Source organism: Palaemon carinicauda, chromosome 18 (assembly GCF_036898095.1).
Source record: "Palaemon carinicauda isolate YSFRI2023 chromosome 18, ASM3689809v2, whole genome shotgun sequence".
In the NCBI taxonomy this organism is placed as follows: Eukaryota; Metazoa; Arthropoda; class Malacostraca; order Decapoda; family Palaemonidae; genus Palaemon; species Palaemon carinicauda.
In genome coordinates this window covers 68,023,639-68,040,329 of record NC_090742.1, presented here as the reverse complement: position 1 = coordinate 68,040,329, position 16,691 = coordinate 68,023,639, and the positions used below count along the sequence as shown (strand labels likewise).

Sequence of the window (16,691 nt, the reverse complement as noted above, 5' to 3'; positions counted from 1 at the left end):
GACACATAACTTGAAGCTATTCAAAACCTACATAATGTTGCTTTACTTAGGGACGAGGTTACATAGGAGTGAAGAAAGGGAGGCTCCTAGGTCTTGGTATAAGCAAATAATCTGATATTAACAGTAGATTAAAAAGGACAGCAAAGAAAGTTCAACAAAGAAAAGAAAAAGAATGAACCAAACAAGAAAGAGGTTGGGAAGGAGGCTATGAGAAATGTGTTCAAGATGCAAGGGTGAACTCAATACTGTGTTGAATATTAAAGATTTATTAGAAACTTATGAATTTCAATAAGAAGTGTTGCAAACACAAATATACCATAAAATAAAATTATAATAGCTGTTACTCTCTTGAGAAATTGCATATGCAACTACTGTAATTCTTGTATCTGTAAAAGGATTACATTAATTTACTGCTGCACACAAAATTACATATTCGTACGCTTTCACAAATTATAGCCAAACTATGTCCAAATAAATACATTTGTGGTCAATTAATATGACGTCTCAGGGAGTAAGTAGCTACTGTGTTTCCAAGAGTAAAACGTTTCATCGAGAATCTCAAGTTTCGAAAGCATATACCAAATTGAATTATTGGGAAGGTTTTTGAAATAAGGAGGTTTAACTAATGACTTTGATATACTGTAATGTACTAACAATAGGAGACATAAGAGAAACAGACTGCTAACACAACATGGTCTTTTCTGGGCTCAACCTGTGTTGCTCAGTGAAATGCTCCTTAAAGCACCATTTCAAAGGTATAAATACTGCTAAATATACCAGAGAAAAAAGTTGCATGGAATGCTAGGAATATATCCAGCTCGCTCACCCCTCAGGGGTGTCGGTATTAAAACTGGGGCGAGTGATACCACTACCAGAGATCCCTCTCCAATTAGACTTCTCCCTCCTCAAAATCCCGAGTTACTATGAGGTGTCGTTCACTACAGCTACTCCCCCCCCCTTCCCCGCAGTAGAGACAATAATGGAATCAAGGTGTAAAAAAGCTAACTCTAGAGAAGAGAGTCATCCAGTCATAACTCAAAATTTAAAAAACAAAACAACAAAGAAAAAAAAATGCTTGGATAAAATATAAAATAAGGAAAGAAATGATAAAAAAAAGGGAAAATTAAGATGAAAATGGAGCAAACCAAGCTGGAAATAAATAAAAGCATAATATAGAAATTGGTTTGTCAATCTAAAGAGTTACGTAATATGAGCTAGACGATTTAACATGACATGGGCACTAATGAAGATTGGGATATCTGAAAAAGCTCACATAACCAGCTTTTGAGAAGATGAAGCACAGAAAATGTTACAGCAGCACATGGAAAAACAATTTCTTAAATGCAACTGTAGCACCAGTTATTGCCAAGCTAAACAAAGGTATGACAGCATATTATGAGGATAATTCATCATCATCTCCTCCTACAGTAATTGACGCAAAGGGGCTCGGTTAGATTTCGCCAAAGGATAATTCACATTACATTAAAATTACTATTTGATGGCCCCTTTATGGCCAGCGACTGGCATTTCAAAATGAGCCTTGAATATTTCTGTAGCCATCAAATTTCTTTGCGCAACTGCATTTTACAGGTTTTTTGTGAATTTTCCTACCCTCAAATAAAGAGACTTGAAAATTACATGATTGGGAAATAGATAAAGTATCAAATCAAATCAGTGGTTTGAAGAATAACGTAATTCTTATAATAAAATTTGATATACCCGATGTCCTTATTGCTTCTTAGCCAGAAGCTCGGTTTATTGACATTCATCAGCAATATCTACTAAAAAATTTTCCTTTCAAAAGATATGTCTCCATGAAGTAACAAAACAATATCACAAATTTTAAGTAATTTGTATTTTTCCTAACGGAACTTACCTCGAACTACTTTCTTAGGAGTATCTGGGATCTCCTCCCAAAACGACCAGAATTTTGTGTATTTTCCCCTATCTCTGTTTTCTATAGTGGGTACCTATGGCGGAGGGATACGCGCCTTGAGGCGACCCGGGGTCAGAGAGCGTGCTCGCCCAGGTCCCGACCTCCAGTAAGTTTATGATAGATAAGGTTCCAAAACTCCTGTAAGGCACTCGGGGCAGGATGGGTGGGCCCTAACCCGAAAGTAGTTCGAGGTAAGTACCGTTAGGAAAAATACGAATTACTTAAAATTTGTGATTTGTTCCGACACGGAGTACTTACCTCGAACTACTTTCTTAGGAGACTTATACTTTAGGAGGTGGGAGTGGCCTTCCGGACCGAGAGACCGTTGGAGAAGGGGAAAAAAAACGAACCTAGATAGGAGGCTAGGTTCTGCTGACCCCCAAAAATAGAAACGAGAAACTAGGGAAAACTACGCAAAAAACTATCTTAGTGTCTAAGTAACTCACCTCTGTAAAAGTCCTCGGAGACGTATTCATTCACTGAAAGTGTATCCCATGGAAGGTGAAGGAATCAAGGGCCATGGAGGGGAAGGGAGGAACCTGAGTCTCTTGGACTTACCGCCCACGGCTTCCCCGAGGCTACACCTTTAAATCTTCTGGAGCGCAGAAATGACGGGACCAAGCGAGAAACCGTCCAAAGATTTTCTAGAACAGTCCTTTAGGTAGTGAGCCATAAAGGTGGACTGCCTTGACCAAGTGCCTGCCCTTAGGAGTTGGCCCACTGCCATGTTCTTCTCGAAGGCCAACGAAGAACTCAGACCCCTAATATCATGAGGTCTAGGCTTTCCCGGAAGTGAGACCCCCGAACTGTCGTAGGCTCTCATGATTACCTGCCGTAGCCAGAAGGAGATCGTGTTCTTAGAGACTGGCTTCTTCACTAGTCCTGAGGAGACGAACAGATTTTTGAGGCCAGGTCGAAGTCTGGAAGTTCTCTCTAGGTAATTGCGCACCGCTCTGACCGGGCACAGTAACAAGTCCCCCGGGTTGTCTGAACACGGAATCGCTGGGACTGAGAACCCTTCAAACCTAGGGGCCCAGAAAGCTGGGTTCTGAGTCTTGGCTACAAAGTTAGGTAAGAACCTGACAGTTGCTTCTCGCCAACCCTTCGAGTGTGAGACCTTGTAAGACAGCCCATGGATCTCACTTACCCTCTTCGCCGACGCAAGGGCTAACAGGAAGACCATCTTGAGGGTGAGCTCTTTGTCCAGGATATCTTTGAGGGGTTTGAAGGGAGGCTCTGACAGCACTTTCAGTACTCTAGCCACATCCCACTGGGGTACCCTAGAGGTCTGGGGGAACACGACTACTCGAAACTCTTGATGAGCATCGAGATATGCCTAAACGCTCCTAGATCGATGCCTTTCAGGAGGAAGACTTGGCCCAACGCTGCCCGGACTCCCTTAATGGGTGGGATGGACGTGCCCACTTTGTCCCTGAGATAGACCAGGAAGTCTGCTATCTCGTGAATTGAGGCCCCCAACGGCTTGATGTTCTTCGAGGAGCACCACTTTGTAAAGGTAGCCCACTTTGCCTGGTATATTGTGACTGACGAACGTCTCAGGTACCCTGAATTCATCGCTGCGGTCTTCGATGAATATCCTTCCTTCCTCAGGAGACGCTCGATAACCTCCATGCGTGAAGGCGGAGGGACCGAGGGTTTTCGTGGAACCTTTTGAAGTGAGGCTGCCGGAGAAGGTCTGGTCTGTCCGGAAGAGGCCAGGAAGGAAGGCGTGCAAGTTCCTTTAGGTCTGCGAACCATTCTCTCTCCGGCCACCAGGGAGCTACCAAAGTCATCCACAGGTTGTCCGCCCGTCTTACCCTGTTGAGGACCTGCCTGAGCATCCCGAAAGGGGGGAAGGCGTAAACGTCGAGGTTGTCCCAAGGGTGTTGGAAGGCGTCCTCGAACGCTACTGTTAGATCTGGCACAGGAGAACAGAACACGGGGAGCTGTGCATTTAGTCTCGTGGTGAAGAGGTTTATCACCAGAGAGCCCCACATCAGGATGAGGGTCTTGGCCACTTCCGGGTGTAGAGACCACTCGGAACCTACCACTTGTCCCATCCTGCTGAGGCCGTCGGTCAGGACGTTGAATGAATGAATCTGGCTGTGATCTTGATCTGTTCCTCCTCTGCCCATTCCAGGAACTCCATTGCGAGATTGCACAACTCCCTCGACTTCAGTCCTCCCTGCTTTTTCACGTAGGTCACCACCGTGGCGTTGTCGCACATCAGGGCCATGGTGCTTCCTCGGAGAAGAAGGACGAACTCCCGGCATGCCCTTTGTACGGCCATCATCTCCAGCACGTTTATGTGCAGGTTCGTCTCCTCGACTTCCCATTTTCCTTTTGCTGTTTTGTCGAGAAGATGGGCACCCCAACACTCCTTGGATGCATCCATGAAGAGCAGCATCTCCGGGGGGGTCGGCTGCGAAGGGCATTCCCTTGAGGGTGTTCGTTCTGACGAGCCACCACTCCAGGACTTCCTTCGTCTCCGGGGACACCGGGACTATCTTGTGCGGGGAGTCCCCCTGGTTCCAGAGCTCTTTCAGGTTCCACTGCACGCCCCTGAGCTTAAGCCTCCCCTGGGGGACTAGCTTCACCAGTGACATGAGGTGGCCTATCAGTCTTTGCCAGTCCTTGGCTCTCCTGGGCTGGCCCGACATGAAGGGCCGGAGTATCCGTTCTACGTTGTCCAGTCTCTCCGCGGAGGGGAAGGCTCTCGCTAACTGGGAGTCTAGGACCATCCCTAAGTAGGTCATCCTGGTGGAGGGTATCAGCTGAGACTTCTCCAGGTTGATGATGATACCCAAGATGTTGCAGAACTGCAGGAGCTTCGCGCCTTGCTCCTTCAATGCTTCCTTTGAGACTGAAAGTAACAACCAGTTGTCTAGGTACCGAATCAGGCGGATGCCCTGTTCGTGTGCCCAGGCTGAAACTGTTGCGAAGACCCTCGTGAAGACCTGAGGAGCTGTCGACAGTCCGAAGCAGAGGGTTCTGAACTGCAACGTCTGGGTACCCCATTTCACCCTTAGGTATCCTGCTAGAGGGATGGACAGGGACCTGGAAGTAGGCATCCTTGAGGTCTACGGACATCATGATGTCCTCCTCCCTCAAGGCCGCTAGGACCGACTTCGGGGTGTCCATCTTGAAGTTGGTCTTGCACACAAATTTGTTGAGGGCTGAGAGGTCTATGACCGGTCTCCAGCCCCCTGTCGCTTTCTCCACCAGGAAGAGTCTGCTGTAGAATCCCGGACCTGGGTGCTTGACTGGTTCTACTGCACCTTTCGCCAGCATTGCCGAGACTTCCTCCTGCAACACTGTTCTTCTCAAGGGGTCCTCGGGTACCAACCACTCCGCCTGTTGATCTGGGATCAGAGGAGGCGGGTCCGCTAGGAAGGGCAACCTGTACCCCTCCTTCAGTACTGCTACGGTCCACGGGTCTGCTCTGTGGTCCCGCCATGCTTGCCAAGATTGTTTGAGGCATCCCCCCACCTGAGGCTTCGGCAGGAGTAGGGGGCCTCCCCTCCTACCTCCTATGAGGCGCGGCCAGAGTCCCGGAGGGGACTGGAGCTCGAGTAGGACGGTCTGAAGGCTGTCTGCTGGGTCGAAGCTCCCCTACGGGAGGGGGCTGCGAAGACTGGAGCCAGGTCGCTGCCGGGGCGTCCCTTCTGGGTTGGTTAGGTGAGGCGCGGGAAGGGTGAGAGACGTCTGAAGAGGGTCTCCTATGGGCAGGTCTTCTCGCTGGAGGGGGTCTGGGCTCTCCCGCATCCTTCGGTTTCCTGACCCTCTCCACCACCTCTTCCACCGCCTTCAGGGAGAACACTGACTCTCCCCACAGGGGTAAGTTCCTCAGGGCTCTCGCTTCCCTGTCTGGAAGCCTCCTGACTAGCTTACCGAGTACCGTATCCCTTTTCGCAGTACCCAGTTGGCTGCCTGTGAGAGGGACTGGTAGGACAGGAACTTGAGGGCATTTCCCCCCGAGCTAAACAGTTCCTTTAGCAAGGTCTGGTTCTCGGGGACCGAGAGGTCGTGCGAGGCCTGAAAACCCACTAGTGTGCAGGCCCACCAGTCTAGCCACGACGAAACATAGACCAAGTCCAGGGCCAAATACTCCATCATGGAGGCCTCTGACGGAGAGAAGCAAATTGGGGCGGAGGACGCTCTATCTTCCGAGGCCCCCTGGCTTAGGACGGCGATTGCTGGTTCCACCGTACAGGGGCCTACACGGCGCCCCTTAGGAAGATAAAAGCGCTTCTGAGCTTTGAGACCTTGGAGGAGTTTGGAGGCGCTTTGACTCTTGGGGGCGAATGCATGGCTGGCTACTACCTTGTTGATATGCTCCATGCTCAGCCTAACATCTCTAGCCAGGGGAAGAGCCAGCGAGGGCCTCTGCTGGACGGGGGTGTCCACCAACCTGCTGAGGCCAGAGAGCCAGTCTTCATCCGTCGCGGGCTTCGGCTCGTCTAGCCTGTGATGGCTCCTGATCAGGGCTAGTACTTTTCTAGAAGCGGAGGCTTCGGCCGTTGAGCCTTCCCCGCCGTCTCCTAGGCCTTCCACCGGCAGGTCCTCTGCCTGAGAAGGTACACCTATGACGGAGGGACCTGCTTGAGGTGGTGGCATCTTCTTACCGTGGTACGACTTCGGCGGTTCTGGTCGGAGAACGGGCATCGCCGCTGGGACGGAGGCCTCCGTCCTGGACCTGTCTCTCCCTGCGAAGGACCACGCTGCTGCGAGCTTCCTCTTGGTCACTGGCTACCTCTCACGCTCTGGACGGCCCGTCGAAGTCTTGGAGGCTGGGACACGGCTGCCAGACCGAAGGGATGACTCTCTCCGCTTGGCGGATGGAGTCAGAACCTTCGCGGACTTATGCCTGTCGACTGGAGCCTGAAGTGAAGATTTTCGCCGACCCTCGGACCTGCTGTAGGCGACGTACTTCGTGGAGGGAGAACGAGCTCTTGGGAGCCAGCCAGAGGTACTCGGGACTGCTGAAGCTCCTGAGAGGTGGCTGCGCGGGATGGCGACTCGCACCCATTCCTCCCTAGGAGAATGGCTTCTCCTGTGCTTCCTTCTGGGGGATCTAGAGCGCCTCCTAGCGTGGTGAGATCTGGAACGGGAACGGGAATGCGAACGAGACCTCTGTCGTCTCCTCTTCGGGTCCCTCGGACCCCCGTCCTCCGAGGAGAAAGAGTACGACTCGAAAGAGAAGACCAAAGATCTGTAGGGACCGACCCGAACGGTCCGAGTCGTCCCTCGCCGCTGGTGGTTCTCCGTGTCGATCCGTTGGTGACGAGGGCCCCAGGAAGACGGGAGGGAGCGTTGCTGAAGGCGCTGGGGGAGAGCGAGGCAACTTCTTGCTGGGAAACCCCACCTCGAATTCTTCCTCCAGTCTCATGGGCGACCTGAAGGGCGTCTTCGGCGGCGCCCACGTGAGGGGGTCCGACGACGGCAAATCCTCCTTCTCACCATCTCCCCTGGCTGCAGACGTACCTGAAATGCAGGCCCATGAAGCGGGAGAAGAGGCAGCAGCCGCCTTCCCCCACATAGGATCATCGGAAGAGACGGGCCCTGCTGGCACCAGGACTCCATCCTCCGAACACACTCCCGTCCCTCCCTCAGGCCCCCCACTTGCCTGCACCGACATATCATCCCCACTAACAGGCATCACAGCCTCCTGGGGAAGAACAATGGGCCGCTTCCCCGCAACGGACTTACCTCGTCCCCTACTCTGGGTAGGGGAAGACAGCTGCGAAGCTATATCCGAAGAGGCATCGGGCGAAGCAAGCGGCGAGGAGAAGTTCGGCTTCTTAGGTGACCTCTTGGACGCCTTCTTCTTCTTGGTGCCGTAGCGCACCCACTGCACCTCGTTCCAGGACTCGCACTCTGGACATGTGTCTGTAGGGGAACAAACGCTGCCCCTACACGACAAACACAAGGAGTGAGGGTCGACCTCCGGCTTAGACAGGAAAGCCCCGCAAGATTTACCGGCCACAGGCCCGGGACAACGACGGGGATGTTCCATAACGAACAGCAAGGCACCGCAAGACCCAGGAACACAGAGGGAAAGGGTAGGAAAGGGTATGGAATGAACACAAAGGGACCACGTGGGACACAAAGGGTCGCACTGGGTAAAGGAGAGGGTGTCAAGATGTTATCCACGAAGCGACCAGAAACTTACTGGTGACCGAGACCTGAACTAGCACGCTCTCTGACCCCGGATCGCCTCATGGCGCGTATAACTCCACCAGAGGTTCCCCCGCATAGAAAACGGGAGTAGGGTAAACTATACAAAATTCTGGTCGGTTGGGAGGAGATCCCAGATACTCCAAAGAAAGTAGTTCGAGGTAAGTACTCCGTGTTGGAACAAATAGGTTTTAAAGAACCACTGTGATACAGGTGAATACGGAGACCAATCCTGCCTCAATACCTATCTTATCAAGGTTATAACTGTTAAGCTAATAGCACTCGATTGAGATTCAGCTAATATTAAGCCAGAAACTGACTACAGTATAGTAAAAAAGTACCCAGAAAGGAACCGTGGGACATTGTACTGCTCAGACAACTTAAAATTCAATAATCACTTATCACAATCTGGAAGGGGGATAGAACTTGAAAGCACCATAGACAGAAAAATTGATTAACGCGAAACCCATGGCACTTCCTACCAGTAACTGGTAGATTGTTTCATTACTTATCTAGGCACATGTATTGTTTCAAAAGAAAGAAAATGGGAAAATTTTCAATAAATTTTGGGGGAAAAAAGTCAATGAACTGAGTTTCTGGTGAAAAAGCTACATCAGGGAATGATAGATGAACAAGGCGATACTGAAAGTTCTATTGAAATACATAGAATTTCTGGGAGCCTTAAACTAGATAAAAGGACACCACACACATATGTACCTTTCTATTTGGAAGGTACAAGTATAATACCAATAATTCAAATCAATTGAAATTTTTATCTAAACAACAAATACTAATAAAGTATAAAAGCAATTAACAGGAATGTTTATAAAGAGAGAGAGAGAATATTAAGTGATATAGAGCATGAATAAGGTTCCAATAAGAAAATCAAATAATATATAACAATAAATCACTACCGACATTTGTAATTTCCTTTTCTGTAATAGTACTTAAATGAAAAAAAAATACTGAAACGGAATAAGTCACTTACCACGGACAGGTTTTGGTACATCAAAAGGAATCGTAACTTTCCTTCGCAGATATTCAGTCCTCTCCAAGAAACGGCCATAGTGCTTCCTTTTGAGAATTTCTGTTTGAACAATTTCCACATCGGTTGTAATTTGCTTACGCCCATCACCAGGACCTTTTTCTTGCATGTCGTCCCAGCGAAGGCATACCCATAATATTCTTAACTGCATTGCAACCGAATTAAGGGTGGGCATGATAGCTGTTCGATACTGCCAAACAGTTTTGAACGCTGGTCTTGAACAAGGATAAGGCCACACACTGTTATTTGCCTTAGCATTATGGTTAAATCCATTAATGTAATATCGTCCACCTTTCCTAGCGAGCATCCTGATTTCCCATTTGGGCAATACCATGAGGCTACTGAGTCTTTTATCAGCCGAAGTAGTTTTCCTTCCAATTTTAAAAGAGGACAAAGGGGGAATCCGAAGCTGAAGCTTTTTAACCCGCTTCACCTCACTAGAGAGCTTCTTCAAATACACTTTACCTGAAGTACTCTCACTACTATAAATTCTATTATTTTTCAGGGAAAACTTACTTTCAGTACTAATTGACCCTTGGCTAGTTTCATCAGTATCCTCATCCATTCTAATCTTAATTTCACTACTGGCCCTAGATGATCTACCGTCACTCGAATCTGTATTTTCCGACTTTACTTGAGACACTTCCGTGGAATTTGATAGCGAAGTATTAACAACTTGGCCATTCACAGATGTTATAGTACTTGTAGTAGTAGTAGTTACCGATTCACTCACAGTTTCCACCTTAGTTACAGAATTTGTTTCTGCGTCTACATTAGTCAATCTAACAGGACTATGTGCTCCAACTTCATCAAATGGAGCGGGCTTACTAGTGACTATTCTATAATTTTTAACACTACTCAATAACTTGTCTTTAGTTCTCATTTTTAACAGGCACGTGGGAGAATAACAATGACATCGTTCACTATCTCTACATATCACTGAATAGCAAGAATAATTGCCATCAAGCTCGTCTATAGTTTCGTACTTTAATTTCAAGGTGCGGATTTCTTTCAGCAAATTTCCTGCTGGTCTTTGTTTGTGTATTGTTGACCTCTGTGAATCTGGTATCTCATCAATGTTTTCATGATCACTATCATCACTCAGAGTCGCATCTGTATCATCATTTTCAACATCGATTTCGTCTTCCTCTTCCTCTCCTTTAGTATCACTACCCTGTGTTTTCTGAAAATGAAAATAAGAGAGAAATGAATAAATGCATTACCAAGCTAAAGGAAAAAATAAATACACAATCCCTTTCAAATCCTGATCACAACCAGGTAAACCTGATCACTCCATCAAAACCTCTAATAAAGACAATTTCCTTCATATCTCCTTGTACAGTATAGTATATTGTAACATTAAAAATTGCCATGCTTTATTTCTAAGGTAGTCTATGATGAGTTACCAAAAAACAGTTGTGTTGATGTAGAAACAAGTCGGGGAAATGCATGCAGTATTCACTGGCATAATATAATTTCATTGACAGTATAGACCATATGCTAACACTGTTATACCATTCTTTGTTCATTATACTGTTTACCAATTCATTGATTTTTTTGCTCTTTATCTAAAGCATATGGTGTATCATTTCCATGGTGTTCATAGTGCTTTTTCCGATAAAGCCATCTCACTATAAATGCTACCCCACAAAATTAAAAATGTCCAGTTTTCTTACCCACCAAATTCGGTCTCTATTGTTGCGTTATATTCAACATACATTTTTCCTTACCCAAGTAGGAGACTCCTATTGGGAGTTTCATATAAAGACTTTTGAAACCATAAATTTCTTATAATACAAGTGTTCACCTACAGTAACATTTTCCACTAGTCCAGTTACTTGAGAGTACCTAAGAACTCAAGAAAATTCAAGTAGGTATTTACAAGGTCCTCAATGTCAACCATTTGATAGTGATTATTTGGCCTCTTCCTTTCAATGGGTTGAAGCATTTCCCTTGTGTTTTGTAATTTATTCAACTATTAATTGTAGGCTCCTGACTAACTCAGGGAATAAATTTTTTGGGAATATTTGAAATTCAATAGTTTAATCAACATACTAAAGAAAATGGTTCCACAGAAGAGAAAAAGGGGTCAAATAAAAGTCAAGAGTTAACATGGTAACCTTGCATGATGAATGGGGTTGTCATTTCTAGCTTTAAATTATTTATAGAAATCAAATATGGATGAGGCAAGAAACAAGGGGCTCTATATAAATAAATTTCAATACAGTATACTTACTGTAACTGTTAGACATAAGGAATGACTTACCACTGTCCAGACAAGATAAGATATCTGGCCAAGTAATTGCCGTTCTTTTTCTATAGGGTGTCCAGTCAACTGCAATTCGCAGGACTGGTCATATTTAAATTGATAGGGTTTGGATAAACAAAGTAAATTATAAACACTCTTAACTAGTTACCATTACCTTGTTAGCCAGATCTTTCTCCTCCTGAACACGTAACGCTAGACGACGACTTAGAAGGCTGTCAAGAACAGAAGCCTTAGCGACCTTGGGATACACAAATCTAAATTTTGAATTCAGGGCTTGGGAGACATTGACCAAACCATCCTGAAAAAGGTCTTCTAACTTCACAGTTCCCACCTCAACTTTTTGTTGACCACCTGTAAGATAAAGTAAAGTTGAAAATATAAATCACATAAGGAGCAAAAGATTTAAGGTCTTGTCGCATATTTTAATATCAATATAAAATTTACAAATTCAAATTCTTTCCTAAGAAATAATTGGGCAGATTACTCGATATAATCAAGTAGAGTGGAAATGCTTGAAAGCTAATGACAAAGCTTAAAAACATTTCTATGTGTGATATACGAGATATAACAAGCTATCAAAGCAACTCGAGTACTATGAAAATCAAAGAAAAAATTCCAGAACTTACACACAGGAAAAAATAGAACTAACTTTAGATACAAAGATTTGTTTAAAAACATGACAGCCATTATTATTTGATGTGAACATTTTCAAACTCGATATCCACTGCTATTTGATTGGTAAAGTTTTACACAAATGTTTACCTGTTCATGTCAATTAACTGAATTACGTGGGCTAATTTTCACGTATCAACGGATAGAAAGTTTAACTATTGTGATTCCCCTTATGGTAAAAAGAAAATCTGAATCCAACAAGGGCTTTGATATCTCCTTCATTGTTTTCAGAATGATAATAGAATAAAGACTTGATATGGTTTGGACATGTGATGGAAACAGAAGAGGAACATCGAGTCTAAAAAAGGACAACACAAAGGCAAAGAAAATAATGGAAAACAAGCGCTGTAATTATTCAGTGACCACTTTTCTCTTGGTAAGGGTAGAAGAGACTCTTTAGATATGGTAAGCAGCTTTTCTAGAAGGACACCCCAATATCAAACCATTGTTCTCTAGTCTTGGGTAGTGCCATAGCCTCTGTACCATGGTCTTCCACTGTCTTGGGTTAAAGTTCTTTTGCTTGAGTATACTTCTCTCTTCCTCTTGTTTTGTTAAAGATTTTATAGGTTACATAGAAAATAATTATTTTAATGTTACTGTTCTTAAAATATTCTATTTTTCCTTGTTTCCTTTCCTCCCTGTTGGAGCCCCTGGGGTTATAGCATCCTGCTTTTCCAACTAGTGTTGTAGCTTAGCAAGTAATAACAATAATAATAAACCAGACAAGTTCTGAAAGTACACAAAATAAAGATAGAGAATTCATTTCACACCTAATACCAAAAAGAGAAAACCTAATAAATATCTTTAATAGCAATGATGACTAAAATCATGACCTATATCCACCTAAATTAAGAGCATACATTACATACTTGCACTGGCAATGATGATTTCATTCTTTTTCTCTTCTGTTGATGATTCAGAACATTCTGCTTCTGCAGCTAGTTGGTTGGGAGAGAGGAGGGAGGCCTTTAAGGATGGTGTCTTCAAAGTTAACTGCTTGAAGATGGAAGGATTAACTGATAGACTTCGTAGGCCTTCAGAACCTTTGATAGGGACCATGTACTTCTCTGGACCTGCGCGTAATCCAACTGATGACATTGGAACCTGTTTTGTTCGTCGGTGAGATGCCGCCCATTGCCAGCCAGACATGGCATGCATTCGGTACTCTTCACCTTTTAATTTCCATACCTGATGGTTAGAAAAAGGTAAAAACAATTCATTCATACTTAACAATTCTCCATTTCCCAGTAAGACCACAAAACTTTTCTTTTACATGCATGCACTTTCAAATTCCAAGCCCATTCCCACACTTCTCATTTATTACAGGAACTCCATACTTACTACGTCATCTCTTTCGATCTATAACTGACCTAAATTGTACAACCTTGGTGTCTTGTAAAAATGCATTCTTAAAAAGATACAGAAGATGCAATAAAATGTAGAGTATACATTTTTGTATACTTGTTATGGTTTGTACTTTTCTATAAAACTTCCTTTCATCTAAGTAGTACAGCTGCAAAACAGCTCAGGGGGCATATATAATGACATATTAAGGTCAAAAAGAGACAAAGACTCTTCAGCAAGCTCAATACAAATTTAAAGCTCATTTTTAACAAGCTTACCTGATGCTTCAGACCCAGTGTATATTTCACGATAGTGACAGGTCTCATTTCTTCTTGATCTGGGTCCTTTTTCTCTCTTTTCTCCTGCTTTTTCTTTTCTTCCCTCTCAAGAGCTGTCACTCTGTTGAACCTAAGTTGAAAGTTTTTTATTTCATTAGACCTCACATATAACATAAAGAAAGATTAAATTACAAGGACCAAATATGGGAAACAAATTTCATGACTTTATTCTGGTATATTTACCTAAACTTTAAGCCTATTATAAAGAACAATAACAATAATAGCACAAGGTATTGACAAACTAACTATATATAGCTCACTGATAAACGTTACCAAGGTTTAAATACTTACTTAACATGCCCTAATGAGTCATGCCAAACAGAATTGAACACTACTGGCTTTATGCATGCCACAAGCCACATCAAAACTTTGCTGAAATTAACGGGTTCACTTGAAGACATGACGGCCAAATTCCAAGCTTTCCGAACATTAGACCAGTGAGGGTGAAACAGATGTGACGAGATACTTTGCTCTAGGGACAGTATGGTGTGACGTAAAGTAGATATCAGAGATTCCTTATTTCCTGTAAAATAATTATCATCATCAGTTTCTGCCACCTAAACAAATAAATCAGCATTTTAAGAAGACAAATGGTAACGGAGGTGGATGTATGGAGTATTTTCAGACTTAAAAACACTTCTTTGTTTAGATCAAACTTGATAAGTTTTATGACCTCTAAATTTGTCAAAGTAAAACCAACATAACACATTTTAAAAGTAATTTGTATCTTTCATAGCTATAAAAACAGGAGTTCTTTAAAATAGAGACAAGTTTTCAGAGGCACTGGAAAGAACATTAAATTATTAATAACGTAATTGGTAATGATATAGGGCAAATGGGGAAAGTTTCGCCCACCACCTGTCACAGAATAGCCACTCTTGCTCTTAAGAGTATGAATGAGAGGGATGGTTGAGATGGGAAATTTAATTCAAAAGAATAAGGTTTGTTTGGGTAGGAAAAATTCAAATTGCCTTCATAAGTTGTTATTCCATTCCTATGCATACATAAACCTTTCACACTTTAAATAGAGAGGAAGGAAGAACTTTAGAACCAAACTAGAAGTTCTTTTCAAGATGTGTCATCCTTCCTGGTCCTGCACAGAAGCGAGTAAAGTTATTCCAACATCCTCCCAACAGCTATCATAGGGATGTAGAAGCTGTGAAACTTGGCCGGTACTGACTTAAAGAAAGCCAGTACTAGGAGACACTAATCAGCGTGTAATAGTCGCGGTTGGTGCATCCCCTCGAGAGGGGAGCAAGAGCAAAATGACATGTGTTACCATAGATGTGATGCCTACTAAGTCCTGTGAGAAAGGTGGAAGTGTTACATAACTACTGCGCAGGACCCACATGACACAAGCAAACATGTCCATGGGCCTATAGGCTGAGTCTGTAATGTACAGAGGCAAAATTGGTCTCAACCTTCAGCTTCGAGTACCCCAAAAGGTAACAGGACAAATACTAACAGGGTTAGGTTTGAGAGTTTTTACTTATGTCAGAGGTACACACTGACCAAAGTTACATCTGCAAGCAAGCATCATCACCAAGCCTAAAGGATTATTGTGGGGACACCTCCTTCTTGTCACTGATGGGGCTATTGAGAATGCTAAAACGTTCACAAACAAGAATTTGAGCCCTCCACAAGTAACACTGCAGTGCCATTTCATGACAACAGACATCTTCACATCAACTTACAGGGAGGGAGAGGATCGAAAATGTACATAACTGATGTTCGAGATTAATTGGTAGTGGGTCTTTATCACAGACTTAGACAACGAATTCGAACTGCTGTCCCTCAAAAGCTTGACATGATGAAGAACCTGAAGCTCATATTATCTTGTCGATGAAGAAAAGTCTTGAGGGAAAAATCCCCCCGATTCCCTTCTAAGGTTAGCAATAAATGTGCGCCAGTGCCCCGAGGACGACGACCATCCCACCCTGGGATCTAAGTCTTAAGATAGACAAGATTACTAGCAGCTCCTTTTGAGTATGGACCAATCCATGGAATACTAAGGAGCCTCTTCTTCAATTCTCTTGCTGAAGCAAGGAAGAGAGAAAGTCTTTGGAGAAAGACACCATGATTATCTCCTCAGGTTAGCAGGAAGTGTGTGTAGCCCTGCCTGGAGGATAAGGCCCATCCGACTCCGGGACCAAAGTCCCTGAGGGGGAATGATCCACACTCTACCGAGGAGTGTCTTTGGGAGAGAAAAGAGGAAATCTGTGATCTGCTGAAAAGTGCTCTGGTTGGAGACATATTCCATATTCTCTCACCACCTGCCTCAGACTTGAGGCCAGCCCTGTGTCCCATGAAAGGGACCAGGGATGTGGTAAAATATATCCCTTTTCCACTCTATCTGGATACCGCCAGATACCATTACTTGCTGTCGCTATGTCTTACGTATTTGCCATACTGGGGTCACGATTCAGCTGAATCTAGGGAAAAGAATCAGTAAATGAACGCTCTCATTCCCTCTGGTAGGAGTGGGGTTTCAAGGGCAGCATATACCTAACCCTTATATGACCTACAGTGCTGGTGATTGGTGCGAGTAGAACAGCTAAATTGAAACCAGTGCCACAATGGTAGCTGTCACACCGGGTCACACTCCGCTTGATGTACCCAAATGGAATTGGTCAGTAGGTGACTTCCATTAATCTTTACTAACAGACGAAAGTGACTTTCCAAAGGCAAGAATGCTCCTATCACAGCAGAAACAGGGAAGGTAGGTGAAACTGAAAAGTTTCACCTTTGCCTGACAATAGAATTAGTGTTAGGGCCCGGCTGTGACAGTTCACCTTCATCGATCCATTGAGAAAACCGTCATACTGGGCTCAAAACTGTTCAACTACCCCAGGCTACCCATCGAAGGATGAGAGCTTATACAGTAGGGTCCCTAATTAAGCGTGTTCGAAT

The 16,691-nt window shown here is 44.4% G+C and overlaps 1 protein-coding gene across 1 annotated transcript in view; it reads right to left on the bottom strand.

Annotated features, from left to right (window-relative positions):
* The window catches only part of E(bx) (nucleosome-remodeling factor subunit NURF301 E(bx)), a 120,752-nt gene that overhangs the window by 45,390 nt on the left and 58,671 nt on the right, over window positions 1–16,691 (bottom strand). The window contains exons 8-12 of the mRNA XM_068392490.1: window positions 14,073–14,304; window positions 13,722–13,851; window positions 12,969–13,287; window positions 11,582–11,778; window positions 9,102–10,341 (exon numbers count right to left, since the gene is read on the bottom strand). Coding sequence (XP_068248591.1) covers window positions 9,102–10,341; window positions 11,582–11,778; window positions 12,969–13,287; window positions 13,722–13,851; window positions 14,073–14,304 — 2,118 coding nt within the window. The remainder of the gene's footprint in view (window positions 1–9,101; window positions 10,342–11,581; window positions 11,779–12,968; window positions 13,288–13,721; window positions 13,852–14,072; window positions 14,305–16,691) is intronic.